Source organism: Bos javanicus, chromosome 4, assembly GCF_032452875.1.
Source record: "Bos javanicus breed banteng chromosome 4, ARS-OSU_banteng_1.0, whole genome shotgun sequence".
NCBI lineage: Eukaryota > Metazoa > Chordata > Mammalia > Artiodactyla > Bovidae > Bos > Bos javanicus.
In genome coordinates, this window is record NC_083871.1 from 113,396,269 (window position 1) to 113,411,889 (window position 15,621).

Sequence of the window (15,621 nt, forward strand, 5' to 3'; positions counted from 1 at the left end):
TACCTTGCCCCAGTCAAGCACAGCCCCTCGCCACTGCTTCCTCTTCTGTTCCCCAGGAGCTGGAGGCTGGGGCCCTTGGGGACCCTGGTCCAGCTGTAGCCGGAGCTGTGGAGGGGGTCTCCGGAGCCGGAGCCGAGCCTGTGATCAGCCCCCACCCCAGGGCCTGGGGGATTACTGCGAGGGGCCTCGGGCCCAGGGGGCGGCCTGCCAGGCTCTGCCATGCCCAGGTACCTGCCAGGGACGGCGGTGGGGGTCAAGGAGGAGAGGTGGGAAAGCTGTGGGGGGCATTCTGGGGAGGCGAGCAGGGAGGTGGAGGGGCGTGAGATTGAACCGCACAGCTGTCAACCCACCCGGGTGCCCTCCCCCCCCCCCCACCCCACCCACTCCGCAGTGACCAACTGCACCGCCATCGAAGGGGCGGAGTACAGCGCCTGTGGCCCTCCCTGCCCTCGCTCCTGCGATGACCTCGTGGTGAGTCTGGGCTCCTGACGGTCACATTGCCGGACGGCAGGTATGGCCCCTCTGACCTGGGGCCGTCCGCGGTTGGAGGGAAGAAAAGGGGTCAGCGCCCAGCCGGCCTGGCTCCTGATTCTAGACAGCAGCGGGAGTGAGCCTCATCCAGCAGCCCTTGTCGTCCTTACACAGCATATACGTTTCTCGGTTGACACGTTTTATGATAGAAACAGCAGGAACGCACAGGAAAAGGGCAGTCCTTTTGATGGATCATCCATCCGAAGCCCCCCGCCCAGGCGCGTTGGTGCGCAGACCTTGGCCCTGTGCGCGCGTGAGTGCGCACGCGCCTGCCGGGGCGAGGGGCCAGTCCAGGACCATGGAGAGGGACCCAGGCCGGCTGCCGCCGGGGGTGGGCGCGGTCCAGTGGCGCCTGCGCAGTGGCGAGGACGCGGCCCCGAGTCAAAAGATGCTGGAGCAAACAGCTAGGGCGAAGGGACGGCGCTTTGAGAAGCCTTGCTTGGGCCTGTCCAAGGGGGACGGGAGGCTCCACACGGAGGCGGGAGGACCAGGACACGGTGTCTGGTCCCGACCTCTCCCAGGGAGTCCCGGCGCCTTCCCAAACGCCCGCCGCTCCCGCCAGCTTTCCGGTCCCCGGCTCCTTCGTCCTAGGAGATCTGCCTTGGTCCCCACTCAACCCTCCACGGGGCCCAACGTCTGGAGGATACTCCATTCAGGGAAGCTCCTCGCAGGCTGTCCCTTCCCCACTCTCCTCCCCTGGAGGAGAAACTCCAGTGGAAACGCGGCATAAACTGTGTTTAGAAAAGACAGCTATGACCTGGAGCATCGCACTTCCTCCCCTCTGCACCCCTCTCCGCCGCGCCCCCCTCCCCACCCCCGCAGCCTCCTTCTTCACTTCATCGTGGCTCCCGGTGCCCCCCTCCATTCCGCAGCAGTCCCCTTGCGCCCCCGGCTTTCCACTGACCTGGGCCCTCCCTTCCTGTCCCCCAGCACTGCGTTTGGCACTGCCAGCCCGGCTGTTACTGCCCCCCAGGCCAGGTGCTGAGTGCCGACGGCACCGTCTGCGTGCAGCCCGGTCACTGCAGCTGCCTGGACCTGCTGACTGGGGAGCGGCACCGTCCAGGGGCCCAGCTGGCCAAGCCTGACGGCTGCAACTACTGGTGAGGGCCGGTGGGGGCGAGGGGCGGCGTGCGGGCAGGATGCCACGGGTGAGGGCAGGGCTAGTCCACTCCGTATCTCACACACCTGAGCTCTCCCGGTCTCAGCTGATGCACACTAGGCTCCCACAAGCTCTGAGAAGATGCAGCAGGTACCCTAATCCCTGGTCTGACAGGTGGGGAATCTGAGGCAGCCAGCTCTGGGGATCTGGGAGACTTTGAAGAGCTGGGCTTGTGCTTTGAGGGGACAGGGGGTGGCGGTGTGGTGTTTCCTCCTGCTGTCTGGCTTCCTTTAGCCGCAGACGACCTGTGGTCACTTCCCCATAGGACTGAGTCCGCAGGATCCCTGGGCATGCCTGGAGTGGGTCAGGGAGCAGGGACTAGAGGTGCTGGAGAGTGGGGAGGGGACTGAGACCTCAGAGGCTGGAGGTGGGGGAAAGGGGAAGGGGAGGCAGATGGGGAGGGGTGTGTGTGGAGGGCACGGTGCGAATGAGCTGCCCTCTCTCTCTGTCTGCGTGCCCCGCCCAGCACCTGCTCCGAGGGCCAGCTCACTTGCACAGACCTGCCTTGCCCAGGTATGTACCCTGCTCAGAGCGAGGTGAGAAAAAGCAGTGTCCTGGGGCGCAGGGAGGGCTGGGACTGGGGGAGGGATGGCTGCACCCCAGGGCTCACCATTCACCCCCACAGTGCCTGGCGCCTGGTGCCCATGGTCAGAGTGGACAGCGTGCTCCCAGCCCTGCCAGGGACAGACGAGGACCCGCTCCAGGGCCTGCAGCTGCCCGGCTCCACAGCATGGCGGGGCCCCATGCCCCGGGGAGGCAGGGGAGGCGGGGACCCAGCATCAGAGGGAGACCTGTGCCAGCACCCCCGAGTGCCCAGGTGAGATGCCCCACCAGGCGGCACTAATCCCAGTGGGCTGGGACCTCTCGGGCCTCCCAAGGCAAAGGGATGCTTTTGTATTTTTGCCGCAGTGGATGGAGCCTGGAGCCCGTGGGGACCGTGGTCTCCCTGTGACGTGTGCCTGGGGCAGTCCCATCGCAGCCGAGAGTGTAGCTGGCCCCCCACCTCTGAGGGAGGCCGGCCCTGCCCTGGGGGCCACAGGCAGAGTCGCCCCTGCCAGGGCAATTCCACTCAGTGCACGGGTGAGGATTTCTGCAGAGATGGCAGGTGGTGGTGGTGGCTTGTAAGGCTAGGGAGATGCTGCCTCTGACCTTTGATCCCCTGCATCTGACCCGCCCCCCCACCTCACCCCCGCCCCCGGCCCGCACCACATATACACATGCATACCACTTTCTTTGAGGGAGAGCCCTTAGGGCACTCACCCCATGGAACTGGGCAAGTGAAGGTCCTAGCAGGTGGTGGGCATGGCAGGAGGGCTGGTCACCCAACTCTGTGGACGCGCCCCCCCCCCCAGGGTGGGACCCCCCAAACCCACCCTTTCTGCTTCCCTCCTGCTGCAGACTGTGCAGGTGGCCAGGATCTTCTCCCCTGTGGGCAGCCCTGCCCCCGCTCCTGCGAGGACCTGTCCCCTGGGGTCGAGTGCCAGCCAGACTCGATGGGCTGCCAGCAGCCCCGCTGTGGGTGTCCCCCTGGCCAGCTGTCCCAGGACGGCCTTTGCGTGACCCCCGCCCAGTGCCGCTGCCAGTACCAGCCTGGAGCCATAGGTCAGTGCCTCCCCCAGCCCGCCCCCGAGCACAGCAGTGCCCTCCCGCCTGGCCCCTGCCACTCTGCCCACGGGGGCCAGCCTGGGACTGTGGGACAGGAATGAGCAACTCCCACGTCCCGGGGCTGGTGCCTGTTGGGGCTTCTGTGTCCTCCGCCCGCCAGGACCTGGGTCCCCACAGGTGGAGACAGCGGGGTAGAGCCCTGAGCAGGATTGGTGATTGGCTGAGCCATCTGAAGCACCCGCCCCCTTCCTGTGCCCTCAGGGATCCCTGAGAACCAGAGCCGCTCTGCGGGGTCTGGGCTCAGCTCCTGGGAGAGCCTGGAGCCCGGTGAGGTGGTGACGGGGCCGTGTGACAACTGGTGAGCCAAGAGCGTCAGGGAGGTGTGGGCTGCCAGCCGGGCAGGAGGGCCCCGGGGGAAGCGGGCAGGGCCCTGTCTTCTAACACCCCACCCTTGTCCCCAGCACCTGTGTGGCAGGCATCCTTCAGTGCCAGGAGGTGCCCGCCTGCTCAGGGCTGGGGCTGTGGGGCTCCTGGGGCCCCTGGGAGGACTGCAGCGTCTCCTGTGGTGGAGGGGAGCAGCTGCGCTCCCGCCGTTGCCCGCGCCCCCCCTGCCCCGGGCCTGCCCGCCAGAGCCGCACCTGCCGCACCCAGGTCTGCAGAGGTGAGCCCCGGCCCGGACTCTGTCACTCCTGATCCCCATCCTGGCCTTTGACCCTGACTCATGGGTTGCCTTTTGACCTCTCCCACCCCATCGCCACATGCCACCCCTCACCCAGGCCAGTGGTGGGCAAACAGAAGAGGAAGCAGGTGGATTTGGGGGGCAGGGGAGACAGTAGGAGAGGGCGTGACCCAGGGCCCGGCCCAGGGAGGGTGTGGTCCGCAGGACTCCGGGGGGACACAGGAGGGGATGGGCACTGGGGGGAGCGGAGGTGGGCACAGGAGGCTGCGAGGGCGGTGTGGTGCGGGTGCTCACTTGAGAGTTCCCTTCAGAGGCAGGCTGCCCGGCTGGGCGTCTGTACCGTGAATGTCAGCCCAGCGAAGGGTGCCCCTTCTCCTGCGCCCACGTCACGGGGCAGGTGGGCTGCTTCTCCGCTGGCTGCGAGGAGGGCTGTCACTGCCCCGAGGGCACCTTCCTGCACCGTTCGGCCTGTGTCCAGGTTAGGACTCCCCCTGCCAGCAGCCCAGGGCCCTCCCCTCCCCCGTCAGCTCTTGCCTCTGCAGACCCTGTGGCCTCTGGACGGCCTCTAAGTGTCCTGACTTAGAGCTGGTGGCCCTGAGCCCCCAGGCAGGGGAAGGGACACACCGAGTCGGGGACAGTTCCCAGCAGAGCTAGACTCAAACGCAGGCGTCCCTGTTCCTGTCTCAGGCCCTTTCCACCTCCCTTGCTCTCCTCTCGCGGGTTCCATCCTGTAAATGGCCTCTGTTGACCCTGCCGTGTCCTGGCTAAGTGCTCTGATCAGGAAGGTGCCTGGCCAGCTCTGGTCAAGCCATAGCCTTACATTGCTCATGGTCAGCTCCCTGACTCAGGTACACAGTCCCACTTGCTATTGGAAGTGCAGTCTTAGGACCCAGAGCTGTCAGGAGCATCTTTCCCACCCATCTCCTTCTCCCCATCCCGCTTCCAAGGATGTCCATGGGGGTGGGGTGGGGCAGGACTGGCCCATGGCAGGTGGCTCCAGCCTGTGTCTCTGCACTTTCTCCCCCATCCCAGGAGTGCCCCTGTGTGCTCACCGCCTTGTGGCTGCAGGGGCTAGGAGCTGCCGGCGCTGACCCGGGGGCTCACCTGTCTGTTCTGGGAGAAAACGGTCAGCCTCTTGGGCCTGGCGATGAGTTGGGCTCGGGTCAGAGCCTCCGTACAGGCTGTCACAACTGGTGAGGGTGTGAGAGATTTGGGGTGGGGGGAATTTGAGGGGGATGATGAGAGTGTAGGGGATTTGGGGCGGGGATTTGAGGGTTAGGGGGTGAGAGGATGTGTCGAGGGGCCCTGGGCGGCCCTGCACCCCTTCTTCCACCCCCCGCCCCAGCTGCTTGACCCCAGGCTCACCCTAGCTCTGTCTCCTCGCCCTTGGGGGCTGACGTGTCTGCCCGCACCCCTTTCTCCTGGGGTCCGAGCTGCCGGCCCCTCATCCTCAAACCCTCTCCCCAGCTCCTGTGCGCATGGGAAGCTGTCCTGCTCCGTGGAGGCCTGCTCCAAGGCTGCTGGTGGCTTCAGCCCCTGGGGTCCGTGGGGCCCCTGCTCCCGCTCCTGTGGCGGGCTGGGCACCCGCACCCGCAGCCGCCAGTGTGTGCGCCCCACGCCCGCTCCTGGTGGCCAGGGCTGCCACGGGCCCCACTGGGACCTCGAGTACTGCCCCAGCCCAGAGTGCCCAGGTGAGGGAAGGGGGCGGGGTGGGAGGCGTCTGGCTGGCCCTTTGTCCCTTCCTGTCTGTCCATCCCTGTCCCCGCTCTGGGTCTAGCTTAGTGTTTCTCTTCTGCTCAGATACATTCAACCAAATTTCTGGAACTCTTGCCGAATGTGTGTGGGGGGTTGGGTAGGAGAGTGAGGACCCTGACCTTGGAGTCCAGGGGCTCAGATAACCCATTTCAGCATGGGGGGTGTGCCCTGTAGGAGAATGCATGTGCTCGGGAAAATGGGGGAGGTTGAGCATTCTCCTAGGGGTACGGTCTAGGAGGGCTTCCTGGAGGAGGTGGCATCTGAGGGGGTCTGAGGGATGGAGAGGACTCAGACGAGCGTTGGAGGAAGGGATGCCAGGAATCAGGCATGGCCTGAGCAAAGGCCTTGCTACTATGAGCAAGTGCTGTGCTGGGGGCCTGGGGTGTCTGGGCTGAACCAGAGAGGGACAGGTTTGGGGAACTTGACCACCGGCCCTGGGGCTTCGGCCTCATGCACTTCTGTCTGGGAAACACTTCTGAACAGGTTTTCTTTGGCACAGGGGCTGCAGGGTCCACGGCGGAGCCAGCGACAGGCCTTCCAGGTATCAGACTCCCCAGGTTCCCACCCCGATTCCCTGCACCCCTCCCTTGGGGAAGAGCAAGCCCTGGGCCTCCTCCCTCTCCAGCCCTGCTTTGAGCCCAGGAGCCCAGGGCTGACTCCTTGGGGGTCTCCTCTCCCCACCCAAGGCGGCTGGGGCCTGTGGTCCCCGTGGTCCCCCTGCTCCGGCACCTGCACAGACCCGGGTCACCCTGCTTGGCGCAGCCGCAGCCGCCTCTGCCTGGCGAACTGCACTGGGGGTGCCGCTTCCCAGGAACGCCCCTGCAACCTGCCCTCCTGCACAGGTGTGCCTTCTGGTCCTGACCTCTGACGCTGCTCCGGGTCTGGACCCTGAACCTCCCCTCTAACGCGTCATTCTAACCCCAGCCAACGTCCAGCCCCAAGCCCCACATCTAATACTCCTTGTGCAAATATGGAGTTCTCAACCTGACCCTGGGCCTTCTTTGTGAACCCCAACGGCTGTTGGAGAGCCCTGCCACCTTCCACCCATCCTCACTCATGTGGGTACCAAATACTCCCCCCTAAAAAGGTCCCATCCAAATCCCTCAGCCACCCTGGGAGTCTGGGACTACTGTCTCCCCGCCCTGCGCCACTGTCACCCCGAGAGAGGGGAAACTGAGGCCCGGTTGCCAAAGCCACACGACAGTCAGGGTCAGATCTGAAAGGGGGGCAGGATGGGGCATAGTCAGCCCCCGCTGAGGAGGTTGGCACTTGAGCTGGGCTGGGGAGGGTGGGGGTCAGGGAGCTGGCTGCAGCTCAGCGGCGTCCTGTCCCGCCCGCAGAGTTGCCCCTGTGCCCCGGCCCTGGCTGCAAGGCCGGGAACTGTTCCTGGACTGCCTGGGCCCCGTGGGAGCCGTGCTCCCGCAGCTGTGGGGTGGGCCAGCAGCGCCGCCTGCGGGCCTACCACCCCCCAGGGCCCGGTGGACACTGGTGCCCTGACGTGCTTACAGCCTACCAGGAACGCCGCTTCTGCAACCTGCGAGCTTGCCCAGGTGCGGTGGGCGGTGAGCGCCTGGCCAGACTGCCCTTCCTGAGCATCAGTGCCCCACCCGACCCCGGGCCCTTCCATCTCCAGCGTGGGACCTCGCCCCAGGCTTGGGGGACACGTGGGGGTCCCTGCCTGAGCCAGACCCCTGGTGCAGCCCTTCTCTGGCCCATTCAGTGCCCGGAGGCTGGTCACGCTGGAGCCCCTGGTCCTGGTGCGACCGGAGCTGCGGAGGGGGCCGGTCCCTGAGGAGCCGCAGCTGCTCGAGCCCCCCACCCAAGAACGGCGGCGCCCCCTGTGTTGGGGAGAGGCATCACGCACGGCTCTGCAATCCCACGCCCTGTGGTACGGCAGTGGTGACAGCCCTCCTGCTTGCTCCCTGCGAAGCTCTCCCCACCCCCTCCTCTAATTTCACCCCCCACATCGCTGTGCAACGTGGATGGGGGGCAGGCTGCTACTTCATCGGCCAGTGAAGGAAACCGAGCCCCACAAGGGCAGATGGTGGTGGGGCCCGGGCTTTGGGCAAGGACTACCAGTGGCTAGGGCTGAGCTGCCCAATCCGCCCCCACTGCCCACCCCGACCTGGGACTAGAGCTCATCCTTTCAGCTGTGACCCACCCCCCCGCTTCAGTTCCTGGAACCACCCAGTCAAGAGTTTCAGGGGGTTTGAGGATAACAGTCTTGAGATACCTGGTGCCTGGGAGGTCCACTGAGCCAGCCAGGTTGTCACCCCTGCCCCCCACTCCGAGCTCCAGCTCCTTCTGAAGTTGGTACTTCCAAGCTCACTGACCCTATGGACCCTGTACTCTAAGGCCCACCACCTCTATTAGGACCACCCCCGACACTGATCACCCCCCATCCCTTCCATCCTTCTCTGGATGAACACAAAGGAGCCACATAAGTGAGAACGCTGGCTTTTAGATGCACGCATTCAGTCCACCTCACAAACACTTCTCAGGAGCAGGCTAGGTTCTGGGCACTCACAGTGAGAGGAACTGACTGTCACTCAGTGTGTCCTCAGGACCCCCAGGGTCTCCCCAGGACCCCAGGCTTCCCTGGGCACCAGCCTGGGGGAGGGGAGGGACGGGTCATACGGTTTCACGGAGGTCAGGGTGGCCCCCATGGGGCAGGGGGAGGGTTCCCGAGTCCCAGGGCTCAGGGCCTCTTGACTCTGGTCTTCCTGTCTGCCCAGAGGAGGGCTGCCCTGCAGGCATGGAGGTGGTCAGCTGTGCCAACCGCTGCCCCCGCCGCTGCTCAGACCTCCAGGAGGGGATCGTGTGTCAGGAGGACCAGGCCTGCCAGCAGGGCTGCCGCTGTCCCGAGGGTAGGTGCTCCCTTCAGGCACGGCGGGGCAGCTCAGGGGGAAGGCAGAGGGGGGCCCTGGGGCGGGGGCATCAGCTCTGGAGGGCCGCCCCCCGCAGGGTCCCTGGAGCAGGACGGCGGCTGCGTGCCCCTTGGGCACTGCGAGTGCACGGATGCCCAGGGCCACAGCTGGGCCCCGGGGAGCCAGCACCAGGAGGCCTGCAACAACTGCACGTGCCGGGCGGGGCAGCTCTCCTGCACCACCCAGCCCTGCCCGCCTCCTGCCCACTGCGCCTGGAGCCGCTGGTCAACCTGGAGTCCCTGCAGCCGCTCGTGCGGGCCCACAGGGCAGCAGAGCCGCTTCCGGTATGGGGCAGGGCCAGCCTGTGTCACCTCGCTCCACCGGGGCCTCCCGCAGCCTGGACGCGGCCTCCTGGACTGCCGGGGTTCCTGGATCCTGTCCCCGCCGGTGACTTTGTGCCACCCCGTGACCTGGCCTTGGCTTTGGTCCCTGGTCATCCCTGACTTTCCTTAGCCACCTCCACACCTGCGCTGGGCTTCCCCACGGGCGGTGGGAGGCGTGACGAAGGGCCCGGAACCATCTCTCACCTTCTCCGCCCCGGGGCCCCACCCAGGTCTTCCACGTCGGGCTCGTGGGCCCCGGAGTGTCGGGAGGAGCAGTCCCAGAGCCAGCCCTGCCCTCAGTCCCCGTGCCCACCCCTGTGCCTGCAGGGCACTCGCCCCCGCTCCCTGGGGGACAGCTGGCTGCAGGATGGATGCCAGCAGTGGTGAGCCCTGGGGCAGGGGCGGGGGGCAGACAGGGGAGGGTGCCATGCTGCTGGGCAGCAGGGTCCCTGAGTCTGGGCTCCTCCCTCAGCTCCTGCACCCCGGAGGGCATCATATGTGAAGACGCCGAGTGTGCAGGTCTGGGGGTTCATTCCCAAACCCCCTACCCTGCTAGCCTTCCACCTTGGCCTCCGCTTATCAGCTCTGTTTGTGTTTCCCTCCCGCCGTGTTTCCAACCGCCGGCCCCTGTGTGCTGAGGGTCCCGTCCAGCCCTCTGCCTCTTTGCCCCTCTGATTTCTCTAACCTCCCTGCTGCCTCCTGCAGGGCTCGGGGCCTGGGCGCCGTGGTCCCCCTGGTCTGACTGCCCTGTCTCCTGTGGAGGTGGGAACCAGGTCCGCACCCGGGTCTGTGTGGCCTCGGCCCCTCCCCGAGGGGGCTCCCCCTGCCTGGGTCCCGATGCCCAGAGCCGGCGCTGCGGGCTGTGGCCTTGCCCGGCGCTGCCAGACGCCTGCTCCTGGGGCCCCTGGGGGCCCTGCTCCCGCAGCTGCGGTCCGGGCCTGGCCTCTCGCTCTGCATCCTGCCCCTGCCCGCTGGCTGAGGCTGAGCCCGCCTGCAACAGTACCTCCCCGCGCCTGGACACCCAGGCCTGCTACGCGGGGCCCTGCCTGGGTGAGTGCGCGTCAGAAGCGAAGCCCCCTTCTCTGTCTCCTACCTGCGCAAGATCCAGAGAATGTTTATTATTATAATCAAGTTCCAGATTATCTCCCCAAAATATACGTCTGTTTATTTCCTCCCAAGGGATTCCCAGGTGGCTCAATGGTAAAGAATCTGCCTGCCAGTGCAGGAGCCACAGGGGACCTGTGTTTGATCCCTGGATTGGGAAGATCCCCTGGAGGAGGGCATGGTAACCTACTCCAGGAATCTTGCCTGGAGAATCCCATGGACAGAGGAGCCTGGCAGGCTACAGTCTGTGGGGTCACAAAGAGTCAGACACGACTGAGTGACTGAGCAAGCATGCACCTCCTCTCAAGACTTTTTTCAGTGTTTTCCCTCTTCCACCATCAGTCCTTTAGAGCCCTGTGGCATGTGACCCTCACTGCTGGGTGGCAGGGAAGCCCGCCAGCTGGGACCTTTCGGAATTCTTGGCTTCCTTTGGCCCTTTGCCTGTTCAGGGTGTTGGCTGGGGCTGGGATGAGAGAGGAGGGTGGGTGGGAGAGAGGCTGGGGAGCTCAGAGAGGCCCTTGGCTGAGCCCTGGCCCCACTTGGTCCCTAGAGGAGTGTGTGTGGAGCAGCTGGAGCAGCTGGACGCGGTGCTCATGCGAGGTGCTGGTGCAGCAGCGCTACCGACACCAGCGGCCCACGCCCGGGGGCGCCAGGGCGGGCCCCCCCTGCACTCGACTGGACGGCCACTTCCGGCCTTGCCTCACGGGAAACTGCTCCGGTGAGGCCCCGGGAGCGAGGAGTTGGGGAGACGAACCCTGGCAGGGGCCTCCCGGGGTCCCCAGGGGGCACCGCCAGCTCCTCTTAGAGTGATACTCAGGGTGCCCAGGTCCTCAGAGGGGTTGCCCGCGCCTGCACGGACTCTGCCCTTGGCTGGGACCCTGCTCCAGCTGCTCCCTGCCTCACCCTCGCCCCCACCCTGCCCCACAAGCCTTCACCGTGGTTTTCCCAGCTGTGCCTGTGTGTGTGTGTGTCTTTTTCTGTAGTTGCAGCAAGTGGGGGCTACTTTCTAGTTGCAGTGCTTGGTATTCTCACTGCGGTGTCTTCTCTTGTTGCAGAGCACATGCTCTAGGGCACGTGGGCTTCAGTAGTTGCAGCACATGAGCTCTGTAGTTGTAGCTCTTGGTCTCTAGCGCACAAGCTCAATAGTTGTAGTGTACGGGCTTAGTTGCTTCTTGCCACATGGGAGCTTCCCAGACCAGGGATCGAACCTGTGTCTCCTGCATTGGCGGGTGGATTCTCTACCACTGAGCCACCAGGGAAGCCCCCCAGCTGTGGCTTTGTGTCCACTGGTAGCTGCCCCAGGCATGGTGGGTCTTTGCCGACTTATGGGCCCAGCTGCCCTCCATCTCCACCCCTCTGCCTCCCACCTGCCAATCCTGGGAGCTACCTGCCAGGGCTTGAACCCCCTGCGGCCCGCTGGCTCTCCTGGGTCCAAACAGTTGGAGGTGCCTACAGGGACTGAGTGGGCATGGATGGGGCAACACTGGTCTGCCCTTACCTACTGCAGGGGGGCAGTATCCTGCACTCTTACTGGGTGACTTCAAGGGGAGGTGACGGGACCACGCACTGTGCCCTCTGGGTTTGGGGGGCAGACGGTGTCTCTGGGCTACACCCTGCACCAGCCTGTCTGCCTGCCTGCCTCCCCCTGCAGAGGACAGCTGTGCGCCTCCCTTCGAGTTCCAGGCCTGTGGCTCCCCCTGCACTGGACTCTGTGCCACATACCTGAGCCCTTGGCTCTGCCAGGACCTGCCGCCCTGCCAGCCTGGCTGCTACTGCCCTGAGGTGAGGAGTGGAGCCAGGGGAGATGCCCCAGGAGGAGGGGTCCCCTGTCCATTCTCCCGCACCTCCTACCCTCCCCTCCGAACCTCTCATCCGGACAGCACTGCACATTCTGCCAGGCGGCCGTTTGCCCACACCATTGACTCGGCAGCATGCATGGCACCTGCTGGGGGCCAGGCATGGGTGGGCATTAGGGTGACGATGAGATGCCACCAGGCCTTGTCCCCTGTTCCCTTCTGCACAGGGGCTACTGGAGCAGGCCGGAGGCTGCGTACCCCCAGAACAGTGTAACTGCCAGCACGTCTCAGGAGAAGGAGCTGGGGTGACCCTGGCCCCCGGGGACCGCCTGCAGCTGGGCTGCAAAGAGTGGTGAGTGTTGGGGGTGAGGGAGGTGGCACCAGAGGCCTGGGACCAGGGACTGGACCGGGGAGGAGGAGGGGTTCCGCAGGGTGGCCTGACCCCCGCAGAGAAGGCCAAGCAGAACCCCAAGGTCCCAGCCTCCCCCTGCTCCAAATGAGCCCAGAGTCCAGGTTACCCCTACATGAGCCCCCCACCCACCAACCCACCATTCTGGGCTGGGTCCTGCCTCCTGGAGCCCACCCTGACCACCCCCTCCCACAGTGAATGCCAGCGCGGGGAGCTACAGTGCACCAGCCAAGGCTGTCAAGGTAACTGGACCGAGGAGACCAGCTGTCCCTCTTTTTCCAGGACTCGGGTAGGGGGCTGGATTTCTGCCCAGGACTTGGGTGGGGGTGGTTTTTTGCCCAGTACTGGGTGGGAGTGGGACTTGGAACGTTCATTTCTAGGACTGGGACAGTCCCAGACAAACCAGGATGGTTGGTCCCCCTACTCCAGCTCTCCTGTTTCTGGAACTTTCTGGTCACAACAGGAGCCTCTTATTCCCCATCCACTGTGGTCTCTGGGTCTGGTGGGGGGAGTCCCTGGGAAGGACGCTCACAAGCCGCCCTTCCTAGGTCTTCTGCCTCTGAGCGGCTGGTCTGAGTGGTCACCCTGTGGGCCCTGCCTGCCCCTCGGCCTGCTGGCCCCTACCTCCAGGGCTGCCCTAGAGGAACGCTGGCCCCAGGACACAGCTGGCCTGTCCCCCACCTCGGCCCCCACGCTGGCTTCGGAGCAGCACCGCCACCGCCTCTGTTTGGACCCTGAGACAGGGAGGCCGTGGGCCGGGGACCCAGACCTCTGCACTGTGCCCCTCAGCCAACAACGCCTCTGTCCAGACCCTGGAGCCTGCCAAGGTGATGGGGGAGGCGGGGCCACGTGGGGACTGGGCCCGTGGGGGCGGGGCCACCTGGGGCTGGGGATGGGCGGGGTCTGGTAGGGGGCGGGGCCTGGCCGGGTAGGGCTGGGCTCCGCTATTCATGTCTGTTGGTGGGGGGGCCCTTAGCTGGCTGGCTCATCCTCCTGCTAGACTCCAGGGTCTGCTGGATTTGAGGTTGGGAGGGGGCAGCAGCTGGAAGAGGAGGAAGGGGGCTCAGGGCTGCAGAGGGAGCCAGGGGGTGGGGGGTGGGCCTGGACACTGACTCCCATTTTCTCTCCCCAGACTTATGTCAGTGGGGTCCCTGGGGGGCCTGGAGCCCCTGCCAGGTGCCCTGCAGTGGGGGATTCCGGCTGCGCTGGAGAGAGGCCGGGATCCCCCTTGGAGGAGGCTGCCGGGGGCCATGGGCTCAGACTGAGAGCTGTAACATGGGGCCTTGCCCAGGTAATGGATCCAGCATTGAAAGAGGGGCCGGGGATATGGCCTCTGGGGTGGGGTGGGGGCTGCTGCTTCAGCCCCTGGAGGTGCCCGTGGAAGGCTGGGGACTCGAGAACACCCCAGCTCAGACTCCGACCTTCTGGTCTGCAGGAGAGAGCTGCGAGGCCCAGGACACCGTGCCCACCCCTGACTGTGCCAACCAGTGCCCAAGAAGCTGTGTTGACCTCTGGGACCGCGTGGAGTGTCTGCAGGGACCATGCCGCCCAGGTGGCCAGGCCATGCCCACCGCCTGGCCCAGGGACTCTGGGGAAGCCCACTGCCTCCTGCTGCCCAAGAGCTTGTGACCTGGGGCGGGTGGACGGCTGGGTCATGAGTTACAGGGCAGCAGAGTGGATCCCTGGGTCACTTTTAGTGACCAGCTGGGGGTCCTGACTGAGTGAGCCTTGGTCAAGATGTGCTGTGTCCTTGGGGTGCTCTGGGGCAGCCTCAGAGGTCCCCAAGGTGGGTCTCCACACACGGGGCAGCCTAGAGAGGCCTGATCCTGTGGGAGGGGCGGGAGGGAGGGCACACCAGGGCTGCCCTAGGCACTGGAATCCCTCTTGCTGAGAGAGGGCTCCCCGTGTGCACCTGCCACATCCTGCTTGTCCCCCCACCCCCTCTCCCAGGCTGCCGCTGTCCCCCTGGCCAGCTGGTACAGGATGGGCACTGTGTGCCTGTGTCTTCTTGCCGTTGCGGCCTCCCCAGCCCCAACGCTTCCTGGGCGCTGGCCCCGGCTGAGGTGGTGCGGCTGGACTGCAGAAACTGGTACGAATGCCCTCCAATGGCTACACGGGGATGGGGAGCTTTGGGTGGGAGGCTCGGGCCAGCTCAAGGAATGGGGCATCGTTAGGGAGCAAAGGCTGTTCACCCTGACTCTCGGGGCTCTGAGCCCTTTCTGCACACCCCTGCCCCCAGCACCTGTGTCAACGGGTCCCTGGCGTGCTCCTCCCATGAGTGTCCAACCCTCGGGCCTTGGTCAGCCTGGAGCAACTGCTCTGCTCCCTGTGGTGGGGGCACCACCAAAAGACATCGGAGCTGCAAGGAGGGCCCCGGGGTGACACCGTGCCAGGCCCAGGACACGGAGCAACGGCAGGACTGTAACCTGCAGCCCTGCCCCGGTTAGTGCCCAGGGTGGTAGGTTCCTGCCCAGCCTGGGGCCTGTCCTGAGGACCCCCCTTGGACTCCACCTCACTCTCTGCTTCCCCTCCACCCCCAGAGTGCCCACCCGGCCAGGTGCTCAGTGCCTGCGCTGTCTCGTGCCCGCGCCTCTGTTCGCATCTGCAGCCTGGCACCCCCTGCATGCAGGAACCCTGCCAGCTTGGCTGTGACTGCCCCAGAGGGCAGGTGGGTTCGGGCGCTGTGTCCTGACTCTCGAGTCGGGGACCAGGCTGGTGGGGGGGCAGGAGTGGTGGTCACATGTAACTCGAACTTGCCCTGCCTCAGCTACTGCACAACGGTACATGTGTGCCCCCTGCCGAGTGCCCCTGCACCCAGCTGTCTCTGCCCTGGGGCCTCACCTTGACTCTTGAAGAGCAGCATCGAGAGCTGCCCCCAGGGACTCTGCTCACCCAGAACTGCACCCACTGGTAAGGGCCGGGAGTGTGGGTGGGGAGAGTGTCAGGGTGGGGTGCTGGGAGTACGGGTGGGGAGCTGAGAATGGGGGTGGGGAGGAAGGCATGGCAGGCATCTGAAGAGAGCATTTGTCTTCCCAGCATCTGCCAAGGTGGAGCCTTCAGCTGCTCCCTCACTGACTGTCAGGGTGAGATGTGGGCTGCCCAGTTTCCTGCTGGTCCCTCCAAAGCCAAGGCCAGGCTGCCCTGATGAGGGGAGAGGGGCCAGTGCTACCCTCCAGCCACCAAGCTGGGCCCCACTACTATATGGGAGGGTGGATAGAAGCTGAGAGGTGGGTTTGGAGACCAGGATATCTGGAGGCTGCTGGAGCCGAGTGGGCAGTGCTGAGGAGCGGGGAGGGACCTGGGGTGCCCAGTGTGGGAGGGGGAGGGTGGAGG

At 65.6% G+C, this 15,621-nt stretch overlaps 2 protein-coding genes across 2 annotated transcripts in view; one reads left to right on the plus strand and one right to left on the minus strand.

Moving 5' to 3' along the window:
* Positions 1-15,621, plus strand: part of LOC133246944 (SCO-spondin-like) — a 51,436-nt gene that overhangs the window by 32,284 nt on the left and 3,531 nt on the right. The window contains 33 exon segments of the mRNA XM_061415486.1: positions 57-227; positions 392-471; positions 1,462-1,631; positions 2,157-2,203; positions 2,316-2,507; positions 2,600-2,770; positions 3,089-3,292; positions 3,557-3,653; positions 3,757-3,956; positions 4,286-4,452; positions 5,007-5,167; positions 5,442-5,665; positions 6,229-6,270; positions 6,416-6,571; positions 7,070-7,279; positions 7,450-7,617; positions 8,465-8,596; positions 8,694-8,940; positions 9,210-9,362; positions 9,452-9,498; positions 9,685-10,029; positions 10,634-10,801; positions 11,735-11,865; positions 12,107-12,231; positions 12,484-12,530; positions 12,837-13,115; positions 13,421-13,579; positions 13,724-13,840; positions 14,239-14,377; positions 14,528-14,730; positions 14,829-14,956; positions 15,056-15,198; positions 15,325-15,371. Of these exon segments, the coding sequence (XP_061271470.1) occupies positions 57-227; positions 392-471; positions 1,462-1,631; positions 2,157-2,203; positions 2,316-2,507; positions 2,600-2,770; positions 3,089-3,292; positions 3,557-3,653; positions 3,757-3,956; positions 4,286-4,452; positions 5,007-5,167; positions 5,442-5,665; positions 6,229-6,270; positions 6,416-6,571; positions 7,070-7,279; positions 7,450-7,617; positions 8,465-8,596; positions 8,694-8,940; positions 9,210-9,362; positions 9,452-9,498; positions 9,685-10,029; positions 10,634-10,801; positions 11,735-11,865; positions 12,107-12,231; positions 12,484-12,530; positions 12,837-13,115; positions 13,421-13,579; positions 13,724-13,840; positions 14,239-14,377; positions 14,528-14,730; positions 14,829-14,956; positions 15,056-15,198; positions 15,325-15,371 (5,070 nt within the window).
* The window catches only part of RARRES2 (retinoic acid receptor responder 2), an 86,232-nt gene continuing 79,651 nt past the window's right edge, over positions 9,041-15,621 (minus strand). The window contains exon 6 of the mRNA XM_061415128.1: positions 9,041-9,050. The gene's annotated coding sequence lies outside the window, so the exon portion shown is untranslated. The remainder of the gene's footprint in view (positions 9,051-15,621) is intronic.